This window comes from Eschscholzia californica, unplaced genomic scaffold (genome assembly GCF_041429995.1).
Source record: "Eschscholzia californica isolate CP2 unplaced genomic scaffold, dmEscCali1.0.p SCAF_4, whole genome shotgun sequence".
In the NCBI taxonomy this organism is placed as follows: domain Eukaryota; kingdom Viridiplantae; phylum Streptophyta; class Magnoliopsida; order Ranunculales; family Papaveraceae; genus Eschscholzia; species Eschscholzia californica.
Genome location: NW_028238461.1, coordinates 11,322,959 through 11,343,781, shown reverse-complemented (window position 1 = coordinate 11,343,781; position 20,823 = coordinate 11,322,959). Strand labels below are relative to the sequence as shown.

At 35.3% G+C, this 20,823-nt stretch overlaps 2 protein-coding genes across 2 annotated transcripts; both read right to left on the bottom strand.

Annotated features, from left to right (window-relative positions):
* Positions 1 to 177: 177 nt before the first annotated feature.
* LOC147542673 (cytochrome P450 71A1-like) lies at positions 178 to 2,079 on the bottom strand. The gene is made up of 2 exons (XM_086634521.1): positions 1,040 to 2,079; positions 178 to 833 (listed from the first exon to the last, which is right to left on the bottom strand). Exons 1-2 carry the CDS (start codon positions 1,982 to 1,984, stop codon positions 225 to 227), a joined length of 1,554 nt encoding a protein of 517 aa, XP_086490647.1. The 5' UTR covers positions 1,985 to 2,079; the 3' UTR covers positions 178 to 224.
* Positions 2,080 to 3,161: 1,082 nt separating this feature from the next.
* LOC147542672 (cytochrome P450 71A1-like) lies at positions 3,162 to 5,070 on the bottom strand. Its single transcript, XM_086637218.1, has 2 exons — positions 4,042 to 5,070; positions 3,162 to 3,948 (listed from the first exon to the last, which is right to left on the bottom strand). The coding sequence occupies exons 1-2, from the start codon at positions 4,999 to 5,001 to the stop codon at positions 3,337 to 3,339; spliced, it is 1,572 nt and encodes a 523-aa protein (XP_086493344.1). The 5' UTR covers positions 5,002 to 5,070; the 3' UTR covers positions 3,162 to 3,336.
* Between the last annotated feature and the right edge of the window lie 15,753 nt (positions 5,071 to 20,823).

Sequence of the window (20,823 nt, the reverse complement as noted above, 5' to 3'; positions counted from 1 at the left end):
TGAGGCATTATTGTTCTCATTCGGTATATACCTCTGTGGTTGGTGGACACTCCAAAAAAAATAAGGATTCTACTTTTAAACTTTATGCAAAATCTAATGCTTTTCTTGAGAAGGTCAGTATGTTGCTATCCCAGAAACATAATGAATCATTTCAATATCACTAAAAGAGAGAAATAGTTTTGGTATTAACCAAATTTATTGTAGTGGGTTTAAAAGATGAAACACTAATGATACATAGTGGGAATAACCTGAATGGGGTTTTTCTTATTAGCAGTCAGACCAAAAGCTTCAGTCATATCTAAATCTTCCCCAATTGCACCACCAATTAGTTGCCAGTCGAACCAATACAAGAGGTTTGCAAGAACAAACTCCACAAGTACTATACCGAACGATATCCCAGGGCAACCCCTCCGACCAGATCCAAAAGGAATGAACTCATAGTCTTGGCCCTTAAAATCTACCTCGTTGTTAATAAACCTATCGGGATTGAATTCTTCTGCATTTTTCCATAATTTAGGATCCCTTTGAATCGCCCAAGCATTTATATAGACAACTGTATTAGGAGGGATGTCGTAATTATGTATTTTAGTACTCTTAGAGGACTCTCTTGGAATCAAAGTTGGTATAGGTGAATGTAACCTTAAGGTCTCTTTGACAATACATTTTAAGTAGTTCATATGTTTAAGGTCTTCTTCTTCCACTTTTGATTTCTTTTCGACAACTTTTCTTACTTCATGTTGAGCTTTCTTCATCACTGTGGGATTCTTCAAGAGCTCCGCCATTGCCCACTCTATGGTTGTTGCCGACGTCTCACTTCCTCCAACAAACATGTCCTATAGATGAGAAAAAAAAAAAATTATGTACGAGTATTAGCATTATCTCACATCTCCCTAATAGCTAATCTTGGGCAACTCTTTTCTAAGTAGTTCCTCAAGATGGGTCGATTTCTAAGTAGTTCCTCAAGATGGGTCGATTTCGAAGTAGTTACTCGAGATGGGTCGAAAATGAGAGAGAGAAAGGGAGAAGAGAAAGATCTTACAACTATTATTGCTTTGAAATTATTCCGGGTGAGATTGGTGTTATCCTTCTGAGCAATGAGCATTAGATCTATTAAGTCCTTCTTGTCTAGCACTTCCTGGTCATTATCTTCTTGTGATAATTTTGGAAGGAGATGTTGATCAATGACTTGATCCAAGAAGATATCTAGTTCATGTGAAACCCTCTTAAGCTTTCCACTTAATCCAGTAAGAACATCAAGCCATCCAAATAATGGGAAGTAATCCCCAAAACTAAAAGCTCCCATCAAACCCATCATCTCCCTAGACAATTGACCAAACCTGTATTCATTATTTCCTTCATACTTGGCACCAAGAGTACACCTAGAGACTATGTTGTTTGAGAGAGTAAGCAATATCTCACTTAAGTTTATTGACTCTCTCATAGAACTTGAGTAAGCAATCTTTTGGATCATGATATCAACTTCTTCTTCTCTTACAAACCTAAAAGATTGAACTCTCTTGATACTCAAGAGTTCAAGAACACATATCTTTCTTACTTGCCTCCAATACTCGCCGTAAGGGGCGAAAGCTATGTCAATGCATCCATAAGAAAAGGCTTTAGCTGCAGTTGTAAAAGGCCTATTTGCAAAGACAAGATCCTGATTTTTGGTGATTTCTAAAGCCATATCTGAGGATGAAACTACAAGAGTTGGAATCTGGCCTAAATGTAGCAACATCAATGGTCCATACTTCTGAGAGAGATCTCGGAAAGATCGGTGAGCTAGTGAACCTAACTGATGAAGATTTCCGATGATCGGAATCTTTGTTGGAGAAGGTGGAAAGTTGAATTTCTTTGACCTAGACCTATGAAGCTTAAACAAGCACGACACAGAGAAGATGAGAACAAAGGAGAGGAAGAAGATGTGGAAGAACAATTCTTGCTGCTCTTTGAACCATTGCAGATGTACAAGTACTGATAGAGCCATTGTTTTTTTGTTTCATGTAATTAGATTAGGATGAATTTCTTTTATAATATACAAGGCATGCCTAGACTTTGGAAGTTATTTATATTGTTAATGCTTTTGAGACCCAAATCGAAATCCAACATATACAAGATATTATTTTTGCGAAGGCGCTACAAGTTCACCCAGAAAATCTCGACACTTATTAAGTTTGAGCTTACACATGTATACATAACCGTGATGTTCTCCCGAACGAAGTGGGATTATTTCAAGAGAGTCAAGCAAGTTTGGTATCTTCTCAACAATCTTGTCACGGATAAAATGATAAGGGAATGCTAAATTTCTTACTTAGAGAATGACATGCTGACTCATCTGGGTAAAAGAACGGTCGAGATCGTAATTAAACTTTAAAGACACTATGTCTTTTAGTGAAAGTGAATCAACATGTCATCCTCTAAGTAATCTTCTGAGTAACTGTAGCATCTCCCAAGCGATAATAATGGGAGGCATTGTCTTCCCTTAGGGGTAAATGGGGTGTCAAACTCTCACACTCTGTAATCTTAATATTTTTTTACTACATACCGATACAAAATCCACCCTAGTGACAGTTTAATTGTCTGATAAAAATATCCCATTATCTATCGAAAGTGAGTAATGCATGTCCACTTGGACTACTAGGCCGCCTACCGGAGCGTCTGTCTTACACGCCTAATAGGACAAGGGATAAATTGTCGTTTTTATCTGTGAAATAACGATATTACCCCTGAGCGGCGGACAGTAGCCTTGGTAGTACATGTACCATTGTCGGTTGTCTATCCAACTGTACCTAACAATTTGGTGCATACCATAAAGATAAGAAAAGGACGAGTGCATCTTACAAATCTATCACCTCTAAAAGAGACAAGATTACCTAACGGTTTGGTACATACAATGTGAAAGGAAATGACAAAACAAAAGAAAAATGACAAAACAATATACTATTAGGGACCGTCTAAAGGCACCCACCGAAATTACTATTCACGCCGGGAGTCTGTTGGCGCCGATACGGCCTGCACCCAGTTTCTCTTTTCTATATGATTTTAGTCAAAAGTGAAGAGGATTAGGATTCTTAAAAATCGACCGGTATTTAGTGCAAACAAAACTACCATAAAGTTTGGTTATTTCCACCCAATTTGATATACCCAAAAAGTGGGACGTTACATTTTGCCAAAGTGAAAGCATCAGTTTAAATTACACGAAATATACATAGTTCAGAAAAATACAACGATTGAGCTAAAAGCTCATTATTATGGAAAAGAAACATACAGACTAAGAATTTGTGCCGTTAGAATGCACATAGAAAGTGTGTGCACCAAATGTGATTTCAAAACAGTTCATCAAGCAGAGTGAAAGGTTGGAATTACATAGAGAGGGTTTTTCTTATTGACACTAAGACCAAAGGCTTCGCACATGTCTAAATCGTCATAGTTTTCACCAGCAGGCAGTTCCCAATTGAATGAGTGCAAGAGGTTTGCAAGAGTAAGCTCCACAACAGCAATACCAAACGATATCCCCGGGCACCCTCTCCGTCCTGATCCAAAGGGAATCAATTGAAACTCTTGGCCTTTAAAATCGATTGGGTTCTCAATAAATCTTTCCGGACGAAATTCTTCTGCATATTCCCATACTTTGGGATCCCTTTGAATTGCCCATGCATTGATGTAGACTCTTGTGTTTGAAGGAATATCGTAACCTTTTATCTTTGTGCTCTCCGTGGACTCTCTTGGAACTAAGATTGGTAGAGGAGCATGTAGTCTTAAGCTCTCTTTAACAATACATTTCAAGTAGTCCATTTTCTTAATGTCTTCCTCTTCTACTTTTGATTTCTTTCCAACAACTCTCCTTACTTCTTCTTGTGTTTTTTTCATCATTTTTGGGTTCTTTATGAGCTCTGCCATTGACCATTCTAGTACTGTTGAAGTCGTATCACTTCCACCAACGAACATGTCCTGATAATTGATGTTTCAAACGACAAAAGAAATTTATAGAACGGAAGAATATGTTAATAAGGGATGGATTACTGAAAGAAAATTATAGCTTACCAATATTATTGCTTTGATGTTATCTCGTGTGAGATTCGAGTTCGTTTTCTGAACATCAAGAAGAATGTCTATCAAATCCTTTTTGTCTACTTCTTCTTGATCATTAATTTGAACCTCTTCTGATGATTTATGAAGGAGATGTTCGTCAATTACTTTGTCGAAAAAGGTATCGAGTTCTTGGAAGGTTTTCTTGAGCTTCGTAGTTAATCCTGTAAGAACATCTATCCATCCTAATGATGGGAAGTAGTCTTTAAAACTAAAAGCCCCCATCAACACCATCACCTCCCTTGACAATTCACCAAATCTGTTCTCATGAGCTCCTTCATACTTGGCACCAAAAGCACACCTAGATACTATGCTATTAGAAAGAGTTAGCAGTATTTCACTTAAATTAACTTTTTCTTTCTTCAAAGACGAACGAGTTATCTTCTGAATCACAAGGGCCACTTCTTCTACTCTAACAAACTTGAAAGACTCCACTCTCTTAAGGCTTAAGAGCTCAAGAACACAAATCTTTCGAACTTGCCTCCAATATTCACCATATGGAGCGAAACCAACGTCGGTGCATCCATAAAAGAAGGTTTTAGAAGCTGTAGTAGCAGGCCTATTCGAAAAGACAAGGTCTTGGTTCTTGGTTATCTCAGTAGCTATCTCTGGGGACGAAACTATCAAAGCTGGAACCTGGCCCAAGTGCAAGAGCATGAGAGGTCCATGCTTCTGAGATAAATCTCGGAGAGATCGGTGAACTAGTGTACCTAGTTGATGCAGGTTTCCGACTATGGGAAATTTGGGTGGAGAAGGTGGTAGATTGACTTTTTTTAGGGAAGCTCCATGGAGGAGCTTAATTAAAATGAGAAGAGAGAAGATGAGAGCAAGAGCAAAAGAGAAGGGATGCACCAATAGCTCTTGTTGGACTACCTTGAACCATTTTAACTCCAAAAGAAGTGATGATAGACTCATGACTATATTTGCTTATGAATAGTTTGGTACTTCTGATCAATTATTTTATACTAAGGAGTCCTTATATATCTTTCAACAAAAAAAAAAGAGTCCTTATATATAATCAATCAAAGGTGGGACACTAATTGATCCAATCAATTGATTTAGGGCATTCACATAAATATACACCCTTGGCAAAAAAATAAAAATAAATAAATATACACCCCAAATTCTACACCTTTATCTTGGAAACTCTCGACCTAGTATCCGTCCTTTGAACTTCATGCCAAAACACAACCTACTGTCCAATAATATTCAGATCGTGGGTGATTGGTCAAAAGGAAAGAACCACGTAACTAACTGATAAAAAGACAATTTTTTGTTGGGAAATTGGGCCAAAAATCCGTCCAAAATTTGGTTGGGAGATTTTAAAAGGCCTCCCCGTTTTTGTTAAAAGGCCTCCCCATGGTTTCGTTGACTTAGTAAAAAACCTTTGACTTAGCTTGGTTAAAGGGCCCCCTCTTTGAATGGGTGAAAAAAACCCCCTTAAAAGGTGTATTTCACCCACATCATTTGACCACGCCACATCATCATCTTCTCCGGCATGGTCGCCGGCCGGCCAAACTTCCGGCCGGCGACCTTCAAATTTTTTTTTTTTTTTTGTTTGCTCTCTCTCTAAAAACATTTTTTTTTTTTCTCTCTCTAGATCTGGTTCATATGAACCAGATCTAGAGAGAGGTCCGAACAGACCTGCTTGAGGGTCTGTAAAAGACCTTCAAGCAGGTCTGTTCGGACCTGCTTGGAGGTCTGCAACAGACCTTCAAGCAGGTCTGTTCGGACCTTCTTGAAGGTCTGTTGAAGACCTTCAAGAAGGGCTCTCTAGATCTGGTTCATATGAACCAGATCTAGAGAGAGAAAAAAAAAAAATTTGTTTTTAGAGAGAGAGAGAGAATAAAAAAAAAAATAAATAATTTGAAGGTCGCCGGCCGGAAGTTTGGCCGGCTGGCGACCCTGCCGTAGAAGATGATGATGTGGCCGGTCTTGGGTTAAGTTTGACCTAACGGCGTTAACTTTGCCGTTAGGTCAAATATTGATGAAGGAGGTGCTCTTTTGTAGAGGGGGCCCTATAACCAAATGGGTTATAATGAGGGGCGCTTTTAGCAGGGAGGCCTTTTAACAAAAACGGGGAGGCCTTTTAACAAAAACGGGGGGGGGGGGCCTTTTAAAATTTCCCAATTTGGTTTTGGTTAAAACAGATCACTCAAACTTTTTTAGTCTTTAATTTTCCGAGTACTTTTTTAACTTGCAACAGCTTTGCAAGACCTTGCGACAGCTTTGTAATTGAATTTTTGAGCTTATAGTCCAAAAAACGGGTCCTAATAGTAGATATAATCCTCTCTAATCCTATAAAGGGTTTTAAAACCAAAAAAATAATATAAATGGATATCTAGTCCATTTGGTCTCATCTAGAGAGAAAACACAAATCTCTAGAATAAATATTATTTAATAATCCCTAATCTATCCTTTCCATATTTTATAACTAATTTATCTTCGAAATCTATGCATATCTTTTTCCATATTTATCTCCCATATTTCTCTCCAATCAAGTTTCTATTCAAAGTAAGGATATCTTCATTGTTTTCAGTAACGGAAACTCTTTATTTGATCTCTCTAAAATCGATTTAGTTGACAAACCTCCATTAAACTCAAAAAATCTTCTTATTCTACATTATATTGCTGTCAAAATTCATCATTTATCAGGTTTAATATTTTCGAAATCTTTATAAACACCATTGTTAATATCTAATATTTCTTCTTATAACTAAAACCCTAATTATTTCGCTCTATTATAAAACGTATCAGATTTATGATACATATCTATAAGATTTGTTTACTAATTCATTAACTTCGAATGTATAATGTTTATTTTCTCTCTCAAAAATTTTCATAACTGTTTAAGATCTTTATGTTTATTCCTTATTCAATGATTCATAACTGTTTAAAATCTTTATGTTTATTCCTTATTCAATGATTCCTTCAAAGTTAGTATGTTATGTTTGCATCCAGTGATAATATCATATTTCTTTAGATCTATGTTTAATCTTCTGTTGTTTCTGATATTTCGTGAGATCAGATTATCAATCATCAATCGAATGTTTGATGTTTATTTTCTTTCTCTCTCTTAAAATCTCATTTATGTTTTTGATCTTGATGGTTAATCCTTCAACTCGAGTTTGACATTATTGCAATCAATCATCGTAGCAGATATCTTTAGATTTTTAGTTTAAGCTTAATGATATTCTCACTTTTTTTCTTCAGATCTGGTTTTCAATCCGTACGGATTTATGAAACATTTGTTCTTTCGTACGGTTACTCATAACAGAATTTACAGTATATGTATTATATCGTAAATTACCACAATTTATAGTAAATTATGGGTAATTTATAGAACATTACCCGTGCTTTAACACCAAAACAGTACTCATTTCATTAGTAGAAATACTTCGCTTTACTATCAAATCTCGTGTACTTTGCAATAAAGTATATATAATTTACGTATATCTTCATGTTCTTACCATTATGTATATAATTTACGTATAAGTGCACATAAATTGTGTATTATTTATTTACCATTACGTGTACTTTTCACCCAAAACAGTAGCCTTGATAAGTTTACCAAACTACTCAAAACCTTCAAATGTTGTCAAAATTTGACAAACATTATATATAATTTACGAAACTATACATGCAGTTTAATACAATATATGATTTTTTTTTCTTTAATGTATGTGTATTTATGTGTGTAGATTTGATATACCATATGAAATTTCAAAGAGATTCATCAAATCAAAGTGAGTCAACGAAACTACTGGAGAGTACATGGATGGGCCCCATTTTTGAATCAAAGAAGATTTTGTACTTTTTTTTGTAACAGAATGTAAAGGATGTGTAATGTAAAAAAAATTATGTGTAGTGTAAAAGCAATTATGTGTAATTTATTGAACAAGACCCACATACATTTGATAAATTATGTTGTATACTTGACAAATGATGGTTTCCTCGTCATAATTAATACATAATTTACGTATTTGTTTCATAATTTGTATTCTATGTGTATTTATGTATGAGTAAAAATGAAAACATATGTTGCTTTAATGTTCTCAGAAAAATATATTATTTCCAAAACTGAAAGTTAAGAGAGAGAAAGTGATATATATGTTTTGTATATTAACCCCCAAATCACGCTAAATTGATCCTAGAAAATATACTATTTCCAAATCTGAAAGTTAAGTGAGAGAAAATTGATTTGAATCGAAAAAAATTTACATAGCAAGAGAGAGAAAATTGATTTGGTTTCTAAATCTGTAAAGAGAGAGAAAATTGATTTGGTTACGATTTTTGTTTTGAATTGATTTGGAAATTGATTTGCTTTCCAAAACGGTTAGAAGATAGAGAAAAATCAATTTCGGATTTATACGTTAGTTGCTTTAAATCCCCTAAATCACGCCCACATTAGAAACATTCCAAATTCACCCTGAAAAATTAAAAATCCCGTGATTTTTGTATGAGGGACATGGACGGTAGTTCTCTCATAAAGAATGGGTTATTACGTCCATAATGTAAAAGGATTAAATATCTATGTTTTGAGAAGATTGGATCATAAACCTTTATTGAATATTATTTTGGTCTATATACCCACGGACCCTTTGTAATTCCTTGCAACCGCTTTAAAATAGTTTTGGAGCACCTTTCAATACCTTACAACAGTTTGGCAACGTCTGAGCCTGCTTCGGGTCAACTTCCTGATTTATGTTCGGACTAAAATAATTTGATTAGTAAAAAATTCACTATAATGTTAACTTCAGTTTTTCGCTCTGTTGGAATCGGCTTTAAACCAAAATTGAATTTGGCCTTACTTGAAGTGTGTGTGGGCTTGAGTATTATAAGGTTATCAAATAGAAGTGTGTTGGAAGTAAAAAAGTAGAGCAACAGTACAAGAGTAAAAAAAACGTGAGTTTGTGTCTACTTGAGTGGAAGCAGTAACCTAGTGAGAGAAAGAAAAAGGGAGTGTTCTTGGTGGCTCATTTGAAAAGGTTTTGTTATTTTAGAAAGAGAAATTAATGGAACAAGTTTGTTGAGTTTAATGGTGAACGTTTTGTGCATTTTCAAAGGTTAGTAGTTATTTTTTGGATATTTAACTTTGTTATTGAAAAGAGATTTGAGCTCATATTTGATCCAAGTTTGATGAGATTTATTGATTTATAGTATTGGGTCTTATATATATTGCTTGCGGTTTTGATGGCTATATCTTTTATCATCTTTCAACATGGTATCAGAGCTACATTACCTTATCATTTCAACATTTTGAGAATTTAGGGTTAGTAAAAAAAATTGGGGATCTTGTAAGAAATATGGCAAACATGGTACAATCTCAAATACATAGGTTAACAAATGAAAATTATTGACATTGGTCTATCCAAATAAGTGTATTGTTGGGATCTCAAGATTTGTGGGATATTGTTCAAAATGGTTATGTAGAATCAAGTTTAGAAGAAGAAGATATTATGAATGATCTACAAAAAAGTGTTCTTAAAGAATCAAGAAAGAATGATAAAAAAAGCTTTGTTTCTTATGTATCAAGGAATTGATGCTCCTACATTTGAAAAAGTGTCTCAAGCAAAATCATCGAAAGAAGCTTGGAGTATTCTCAAGAATTCATTTAGAGGAGTTGATAAAGTGGTAAAGGCTCGTCTTCAAATTTTGTGTGGTGAATTCGAAAGGTTAAACATGAATGAAGGGGAACTTGTCTCCGGTTATGTTTCAAGAGTATTGTGTAATGTTAATGAAATGAGAAGGTGTGGTGAAAAATGTGACGATGTTAGGGTGATGGAGAAGATCTTACGCTCTTCGACACCTAAGTTTGATAATGTGGTTATTGTTGTTGAAGTGTCAAAAGACTTGGAATCTATGACGTTGGATGAATTGATAGGAACATTGGAAATTCATGAACAAAGGGTGAATAGAAATGTTGCAAGCTCTTCAAATTATTTGATGGATCAAATACTTCAATCAAAAGACTTTAGAAGAAAAACAATGTTTGTCCCCAAAAGAAAAAGACTATGAGAAGTATGGTAGAGATAATGATAATAGTAGAAGTTGTTTTGGAAGTCAAAGAGAGAAAAAAAGTCTTTAATAAAAGAAGAACAAATGAACCAAGAGAAGGGGAAAACTTTACTAGACCTTATAATAGGCAAGGTAGAGATAAAATGGATATTGAATGCTATAATTGTCACAAACTTGGACATTATAGTAATGAATGTCGGTACAAAAACAAAAATGAGGTACGTGAAGATGTAAATCTTGTTGAGAATGATGTAGAAATTAATGTAGATCCTACATTGCTTTTTTCTTGTGATGGATTTGATGAATCACAAAAAAATACTTCATATTTCGACACAGGTGCAAGTAATCATATTTGTGGGAAAAGAAAATTGTTTGTTGAAGTGAATGAAAGTGTGAAAGGGTGTGTAAAGTTCGGTAACTCCTCAAAGATTCCGGTGCTAGGGAAAGGTAATATCCTCATTCAACTCAAAAATGGAAAATATAACTATATTTCCAATGTTTATTATGTTCATGCAATGAAAAATAACATTTTAAGTTTGGGGCAACTTTTGGAAAAAGGTTATGATATAAGATTGAAGGATCTTTATCTCACATTAAGAGACAAAAGTGGAACTCTAATTGCTAAGGTGAAAATGGCAAAGAATAGATTATTTCCTTTAAAAATTTATCATGGTGATGCAAAATGCTTAAACTCTATTGTGAAAGATAAATCTTGGTTGTGGCATTTGAGACTTGGACATTTAAATTTTGATGGAATGAAAACTTTGGCAAGCAAGAACTTGGTAAGGGGTTTATCATATATTGATTGCTCAAATAAAGTGTGTGAAGGATGTGTCTTTGGGAAGCATCATAGAACAACTTTCTCTAAAGAAGGAAGGTGGAGGGCTTACAATCCTCTAGAGCTTGTGCATACCGATGTTTGTGGTCCATTGAGCCAATGATAAATGGAGGTAACAATTACTTTCTCACTTTTATTGATGATTATAGTAGAAAAACATGGGTATACTTCTCGAAAAATAAAACCGAAATATTTAAAGTGTTTAAGGAATTCAAGAATATGGTTGAAAAACAAAGTGGGTATGTTATCAAGAAACTAAGATCGGATAGAGGTGGAGAATTTACTTCAAGAGACTTTGATATGTTTTGTAAAGAACATGGAATTATTCACGAACTTACCCCATCATACACACCACAACTAAATGAAGTAGCTGAAAGAAAAAGTCGCACCATATTAAACATGGCAAGAAGCATGTTAAAAGAAAAAAGTTTGCCTAGAGAATTTTGGGGTGAAGCCGTTGCATCTGCCTTATACTTGTTAAATAGATGTCCCACTAAAAGTGTTTATATGAAGACACCGCAAGAGACATGGGGCTATTACAAGCCTAGTGTACTCATTTAAAGATATTTGGATGTATTGCTTATGCAAAGATACCGGAAGCATATGAACAAAATTTGATGACAAAGGTGAAAAATGCATCTTCCTTGGTTATAGTGAACAAACAAAGTGTTACAAGTTATTTAATCCAACTACCAATAAAGTTCTCCTTAGCAAAGATGTTGTCTTTGAAGAAGAAATGACATGGGAATGGAAAGGAAAAGAAACTATTCAAGTTGAACTTGAGCTTGAAGGTGAAAAAGAAGAAGAAGCACCAAACGAAATTCAAAGAGAGCCACAAACACCAATGTGTAGAGCATCGTCATCACCATCATCCTCATCTCCATCATCCTCATCATTCGAAAGAAGTTCTAGTGGAAGACCAATGAAAACAAGAAGCTTGAGAGAGATTTATGAAGTTATTGATAATGAAGCAAGGAATGAAATTTCGGTTTCGATGGAAGTTTCGATGGATCCAAAAGTAGAAACGTTTCGTGAAAACGTTTCGGTCTGTGTGGAAGTTTTACAATTTTGCGAAAATGTTAGAAATATGATGAAATTGTGCATAAGAAGTCTATTTAACCATAATAAAGCATAAAAAGATTTAATCATCAATATTAGGGCTAATTGGAAATAGATTATGTTAGTTAGAGGGCTAATCTGTAATATATTCGGTTAGTTAGAGGGGTAATTTGCAATGATAGGGTTAATCTGCAATAGTGCCAATTATTTCAGGGATTAAAACCAAACAAAAGTAAAATCAGGGGGCAAAAAGTAAACCAAACATCAAATTTGAATATACCCGTTCAACAACAACAACAAAATGAGCTCCCCTTAATACCCAAATCGATCGTCTTCTTCCCTACTTTCGATTTTCTTCCCTCTGTAAACTAACAGCCGAATCCTTCCTCTCTCTTTCTAGATTTTTCTTCAACCCAACCTCCTTCGTCTCTCTCTCTCTATAAATTTTCCTTCAACCCAACCTCCTTCCTCTCTCTCTCTAGATTTTCCTTCAATAATTTCGAAATTTTATCTCTTGGTTGTTCCCTATCAATAATTTCCACTTTTTTTTAAAGGGAATAGTCAGATTCCACTAGGATTTCTGAGATTTCGACTGATTTCAACTATTTTCGAAACTTCGTGACCGAAATCTAACAAGAAAAAGATGCAAGTGTGTTTTTACTTCGCTAGGGTGAAAAACCGAAAAATTTCGGCCATGTCGGTCGAAATTTTTCGAAGTTTCAGTCCTTGTAATGAAGAAGAAGTGAACTTATGTTATTTTCTCATGGATTATAATTCTACTAGTCATGAAGAAGTCATTCAAGAAAAAAAAATGAAAAAAAAAAACAAAAGACGAAGAAATTAATACAATTGAAAAGAATGATGCATATGAGTTGACAAAGAGGTACAAGTCTATTGGTGTAAACTCTGCGTACACACCAAAAAAGAATGCAAGTGGTGAAGTCCAAAAGTACAAAGTAAGGCTTGTAGATAAAAGTTACAAGCAAAGAGTCGACAAGGTATTTATTCCTTTTGTTCATATGAAAATATAGATCCATATAGCGGGTAAATATTCATGGAAAAGTTATCAATCCGAAGTCAAGTTGACAATCTTAAATAGAGTCTCCGAAGAAGCAAAATTTGATGAACAACTTTTGAAGCATGATGTCTTTGAAAGTTTGAAGTGAATTTTAGGTATCAGAAGCTACGGAAATTTGGTTTTAGGGGGGTGTTGAAAAATGGACTTTAAACCAAATTTGAATTTGGGCCTTACTTGAAGTGTGAGTGTGGGCTTGAGTATTATAAGGTTATCAAATAGAAGTGTGTTGGAAGTAAAAAAAAATAGAGCAACAGTACAAAAGTAAGAAAACGTGAGTTTTGTGTCTACTTGAGAGGAAACAGTAACCTAGTGAGAGAAAGAAAAAGGGAGTGTTTTTCGTGGCTCTTTTTTTTTTTTGTTAAAAGATAGATATATTAAAACTAGGAAATCAGGGTAGCATTACAATACATATTCAGGAGAAAATAAGGAATACACAACCACTCTTTAGATCTATTTTTAGCACGACCCCATTTTGCCCCCTTATCCGCTATAGCATTCGCCGATCTTTTGATGTGGCTAAATTTCACCTGCTACAGACTACTTATTATTCTTTTGATTTCTTTGATATGCACTAAAGATTGCCATTGCACTTTATGTCGAGGGTTATTCAAATGTTTGATCAGGTTCATGTTGTCGCTTTCAATTATGACCTGCATGTGATTTTTCTCTTTTGCCCAAATGAGACCATTGAGAATGACCTTTTCAAATCTCATTTGAAAAGGTTTTGTTATTTTAGAAAGAGAAATTAATGGAACAAGTTTGTTGAGTTTAATGGTGAATGTTTTGTGCATTTGCAAAGGTTAGTATTTATTTTTTTGGATATTTAAGTTTTTTTTGTTAACGATATTTGGATATTTAACTTTGTTATTATTGAAAAGAGATTTGAACTCATATTTTGATCGAAGTTTGATGAAATTTATTGATTTATGGTATATTGCTTGTGGTTTTTATGGCTATATTTTTTAACATCTTTCAACACGCTCTACCATTACTTTCTTCTCTTCTTCTTAAAGTATCTCTAAAGAAACATGACCGTTAATCTCATATGACAAATAACATAACGACATATGGCGTTAAGTAGCAATAACAGTAATTACAATATATATATTAATATTAGAGAAATAAATTATAGACATATATATTTGTATATATGTTATTCTATGAAATTAAAAGAGGTTCTATATAGTCCACCAACGATTGGTGCAACGGCTGGGCACTCCTCTTTAAGTCCATGAAGTCGTCAGGTCGAGTCTCGGTCGAAGCGGTTTGCCATCAAAATTTATCCTATATAATTTAAGTTATAAATAATGTAATAATTTGTCGGGCTTTAGACCTCTTTGTTGTTGATCATTTGGTCTCTTTCATTCTTGGTTGATATTAGGCGGGTATCGTGCCTATTACAACTTCATGATGCATCAAGGACTTGTAACGACTAACGTACATCGTAGTCAAATTCTCAGAAAAAAAAAGTTGTATATAGTTCAAAAAGAAACTAAAAATAGTCTAAAAAGCACAAGAGTTATGCAAATTACCAATGAAGTCAAAAAGATCCCAACATACTAACTTCTGGTACTTATCCTTCACAAATTCATAAACTCCTCACGGACCCTCGCTTATAAAACGAAATTTCAGAAAGAAACCAATCAAATTTCTTTTTCATTAAATTCATGAAATTATTGTCAACTATATATCCCAATGAAACAATCAAAATGTATCATTCACTTATCCTACAGTTTTTTTTGGTATTAGTAATGTAGCACGTCACTCCTAATTAAGACATGTTACCTTGATTATCAAAGTGTAATAATTAATTGTTGATATACTTTAGAGAGATTATATTGTAATAACAAAATGAGTTCAAAAAATGTTAAAACAATTAGAAGTTGACTCATACTTTATACCGATTAGGTTTTTAGCACGTTTAGTTTCATTATTGTATTTAATTGAAAGTCATACATCCAAGTTATCAAATATTACTCCCTCCGTCCCATTTTGTTTGGTTGTTATTCCTTTTATGGATGTCCCAAAATGTTTGGTCACTTTCCTTTTATATCATTCATTCAAATATTAAAATGATGACCCTTCCAAAACTACCCTTCAATTTCAATGCCAATAAAATGTTCTAATTGGTTCCACATTTCTACCAATGTTATATTTAATAAAATATCTCAAATTAAATAAGGGTAATTTAGGAAAGTGTTTCTTTTTTGCCAACAATAAATAAGGTCTCCTTAATAAGTTGGACTCCCCAAAACTACAAACAAAATGGGACGGAGGGAGTACAATATTGGTATTCGACTTTAAATAAACTTTATTTCTCGTATACATCTAAAATTACCTAGGACCGTTGGAAGCTATTAGCCTGCTATTGCTCGGAAATCTCTCTCTGATTGTTGGACTTTTTTTTTGGAAACCAAACTTCATTGAAAGGCCAAAAAGCTAATGAGAATTCATCATGAAGTTTAAAATAACAAAGACACAACCAAAACCGGACGAACAAGACAAATTATGCCCACTTGGGGTGCCTCTAGAGCTGCCTGATCTAACTGGTGGGCTACTTCTGGTACAGCCTCCACTAACCATCTAAGGGTAGTTTTATAACCGATACTTTTTTCACCTTCTTCTCTTCTCGCCGTCAACCGTGGCGTGCAGATCTCCGGTTAGCGCCTCTGATTCCGGTACATCGGTAGAGAGAGTTGTAAGTTGATGAAGAAACTCCCAATAGTGGTCTATGATCAAAACACTCGATCTGAATAAAAACGAAAATAACAAAAGGTCCTAAAGACCAACAAAACAGGCCCTAAAGACCAACAATGAAACATAACCTTTATTGTCCAAAGTAAATAGTAAACTAGTGACTCTTTCTTCTCCCTTGCTCCGCGACACTCACTGGATCAATCAAAATCCATAATACCACCATATGGATGAACCAGTTATTACCCTGTTATTAAGAAAAACTTTCACCGAGTACATCACTGCCGCCACCACCAGAATCCGACGATCGCCCAAACAATCAACGCCGCGACCAAAAGGTTTGTGCCACCACCACCAAACCACCATGAGAACACAGAACCCCCATTTGTAGACCATCAAAACATCATTGGATCTAGCGAGTGTCTCCTCCAGTCTGTTAGAGAGAGATGGTTTCTCTTAATGTGAGGATGGTTGACAGCCAAAGAGAGATATGGACAGAGGAAGAGCCTGAAGTCTACACGGATTTTCCGGCGGATCTCCGTTAAATCTAGACAAGAACAGACTTTTGACTGGCGGTTACCGACAACTTTTCCCCTTCTGAAAACCTAGATCTAGTTTTCTATATCAAATGACTTGATCCTATTTTGCCCAAATAATGGTGAAGAACACATCAACACATCTGTAATTTAGAGAATGAAAACAAAATAGAGAAAAGAGATGGGAGAGAAATAGAAAAGAGAGGACCCTATAAACTATTAATGGAGGAAAAGTAAGAAAAAGGGAAAGAAAAAGGGGATCCCACGAAGGGAGAACCCTTGGAACAAACATAGATCTGGTTGTAGAGAGAGAGACGGTTATCCGTCCTCGCTCTTGTCAACAGAAAGCAACTCATGACTAATGGTACCCTTGGACTTAATTTATTAAATTAAGATAATACTCGTGAAGTTAATTAATAAGGAAGTGGGTTGATGTCTAAGAGTTTTTATTGTTGATGTTTTGGGAAATAAAAAAATTCAGGGAATAAAATATCAAGAGGTGGAAAACTAAAAACAGTCCTCCCAACATGGGCGGAACCAGGATTTTCAGCTAGACCGGACAGTCTTAAGAACATGTATTAAAGAAAAAATGAATTTTTTTTATTTCAAGAGCTATTTTCGAAGCTTGTCAAATTTGGAGGTCATATTTGTGAGTTGCTCGTATTACAAGGGAAAAACTTGAATTCGTTCTTAAGAAGGGTAGTCTTAATAACGCCCCAAAAAAGCTTTAAAGGCACCTCTTTCTCTCACGAATTTTTCCTTAATGGAGGCACCTTTCATGCTTAGACGGGTCAGTGTTAAAACTTCCAAAAGAAGGAAAGATCCAGAACAAAAGTGCAAGTAATGGGAGTTGAACGTCAAACCTTTAGAGCCCAAGGCGGAGTCAGAACCACTCATCGTGCCACCGCCCAGGCTGGTCTACACATAGGTCCACCTTTGCCCCTAAACACACCCTCTATTTTATGTCATTGGTATATTACTCGGTCCGCCAGTGGCGTGGCTGAGATTTTGGAGGCCCGATGCGAAATTTTGATCGGGGCCCCTGACAATTTTTTTTTCAAACACGTAATATATATAAAAAAAATATAGAACATACCATTATATCTTTAACGACATCATACAAGTAGGTATTATGCAAGAATTTATGCATGAATGCTTTCACTCTGGTCTGTTTCACCCTACAAGCGCTTTTCACCTTCGCAACCGATTTCTTAAAAAAATTTGAAATGCAGTAATGTATCAAAATTATAATTTTATGCTAGATTTTTTTTTTGAAGGAATTTTATGCTAGATTGCTACAATGTATTCACGATTATATAATTGATGTTCAACCATAAGAATTATGAAGAGTATTCATATAACAAACTAAATATGTGATTCAAAGAGTAATAAAAAAATAGTTTTTGCATTAATAAATATAAAGAAATATGTATATTTCATAGTGAAACTAAACCTATAAAATATCGAAAAAAGTTTGTGCGTAAAATAGGTCCCTGACCCAAATAGCTCAGAGTACCCAAAGATTTTCATTTAAAACGTATCAAAAATAAGAATTATGAAGAGTATTCATATAACAAACTAAATATGTGATTCAAAGAGTAATAAAAAAATAGTTTTTGCATTAATAAATATAAAAAAATATGTATATTTCATAGTGAAACTAAACCTATAAAATATCGAAAAAAGTTTGTGCGTAAAATAGGTCCCTGACCCAAATAGCTCAGAGTACCCAAAGATTTTCATTTAAAATGTATTAAAAAATAAATGTAGGTAATGGGAGTCAAACCCAGGATATCTGCTGTGCTAAACCAGACCCTATACCAACTTGCCAGCCACCGGTAGTTGTAATATTAGGATGCTTAAACTTATTTGATGCTTAACTAGCTCTTAGTAAAATAGGGGCCCCTAGGGCGAGGGAGGCCCTGTGCGGCCGCACCTGTGGCACTCCCTCACCCACGCCCCTGCGGTCCGCGAAACTCGCGGAGATCTCATCTTCTCTCTCTTTTCTATTTGTCTTCTCTCTTTCTTCTCTCTCCCTTTCTCTCACTCTCTTCTATCTGTCTTCTCTCTCTCTCTCTTCTATCTTTCTTCTCTCTCTCTTCCGCATTTCTTCTCTCTCTTCTCCATTTCTTCTTTCTCCCTCTCTCTCCTCTCTCTCTCTCTTTACTCTATCAAGGATATATAGAGAGGAGAAAAAAAGGAAGATGTGGAAGGAAGATTGTTGTCGGAGATGGTGGAGGTATCGGCGGAATTGGTGGTGGAGGCCGTCGGGGTTAATGGTGGTAGTGGGAACGGAAGAAGAGTGATAAGTTTTTTTTATGAAAGGAGGTTACTAACTCAATTTATTAACTTCTGGAATTTGAATTCATGCTGGAAGGAGGTTGATAACTCAATTAAAACAGTATCATAAGGAGATTTTGCTAACATATGAGCTACTTTATTTGCCTCACAATAGCTAAAATTAAACGTGATATTCTGTAACCTTGCAACACCCTCAACAATCTCCATAATAATTGATTTTCAATGGATAACCTTTATGTCCTTCGAGCAAGCTTTTATGATTGTCAATGCATCTCCTTCTAGTATGTACTCATATTCTGGCATAGATAGAAGCTAAAAAGCATAAATGTTGGGTGTTGGGGAAACAAAAAGTTCTAAGTTTTTCCGCCCAAAACTTTGTCCGCCGATTTTCTTTTTATTTTTCCGTAACACCGACCTTTTTATTTTAGGGTAGGATTTTATAAGTTTGTTGGTCATACTACTCAAAATCAATCGGGAATGAGTAGTGACGTAACGATTTTTTTACGAGACTTCAAAATTTACTAGTTACACAAAAATGTTATCCAAAATAAATAGAAAACAAAAAATTCCCCAACAAAATTTGACAGTTGACACTATCCAGGTGGGCTTTCTCAAATGTTTAATTTCGTAATATCTAATTACAAGTCCTTGATTTTTCTCTCATCAAAAAAAAAAAAAAAAAAAAAGTCCTTGATTTTTCAAATTGCGCATGCTCTAGTACTCCACCCACCTTGTCTTGAAAATGATCTGTCACCTATGTATTTAAATCGTCCATTGACAATCAGTTATCCAAATGAGAACAAATAAAGAGACGGTGTAGCGATTTCATTATAAATCCAGAGGTGGTGGAGAAGTTTGAAAATAATCGAGAGGAATTACGATGAAATATTAATTGTGAATATTTAATTAAATTTCCAACATATACATGCCCATCAACGTCTTTTATGTATCATGTTAAATGTTGAGATTTGTCCGGTAGGACCGGGACTAGATCAGGCTTAAACATACTTTTCAACGAACTATAAGGTGTCGTTTGGCAACACTAAAATAAGTTATATTTTTGCTTATATAAGTAGAAAATCAAAAAGTTAGTTTGGTACGCAAAAATTACCGACTTCATTTAAGTTAAAATTTGACTTTCTTTTGAAGTTAAAATTTTTAACTTTTGACTTCAAAATAGAGTAACTTTTTTTTGAGACATGTATAAATTTTACTTGACGATTTTTTATTTCTATCTACACTCTACTACCACAACTAAACTTCCACTGTACCATACTACCCTCACCACCACCACAACAAACATTGCACTTCCCCCACCACCTACCTCAACTATCACCACCACACCTTAACCACCGCTTTCGTACCACCACACCTCGACAACAACCGCCTCGTAGCTCCATCTCCACCACCATCCTCGTACCTTCACCACCACCACAGTACCTTCACCACCACCACCGCTACCGTACCTTCACCGCAACCACCACCACCACCATCTTACCTTCATCGCCACCACCACCACCACCACCATACCTTCACCACCACCACCAGGGTACCTTCATCATTACCACCATACTTCCATCATTACCACCTACATATCTTATACACAGCCCAAACCACCACCACCATAACTCTGTCACTCACTCACATACCTTATCCACCACCACTATCGTATCCCAACCACCACCTCATTTCCACCATCACTACCACCATACCTTCACCACCACCACGGTACTTCACCACCTCCACCACCACCATACTTCCATTATTATCACCTACATATCTTATCTACCACCTTTACTACAATCACCATACCACCACCACCACCATAACTCCGTCACTATCACTCACATACTTTATCCACCACCACCATCGTATCCCAACCACCACCTCCTTTCCACCATCACCACCATACTTCCACCACCATCATACCTCCACCACCATCGTTGCCACCATCATACTTCTATACCACTGCCACCATCACCGTCAAACCACAACCACCACCACACCCCATAACAATACCTTCATGGCACCACCACTACCACCAATATCACCATTACTTCTTATGAAAGAGTAATCGTGGAAATCATAAATAAATTCAATTAAAATCAAGTATCTCTATGAGAAAGAAAAATAAAATTACCGAGAGTAAATTGAGTTACCAAACTAACTTTTTGACTTTTTTACTTATAAGTAATATTTTTGTCAAATATACT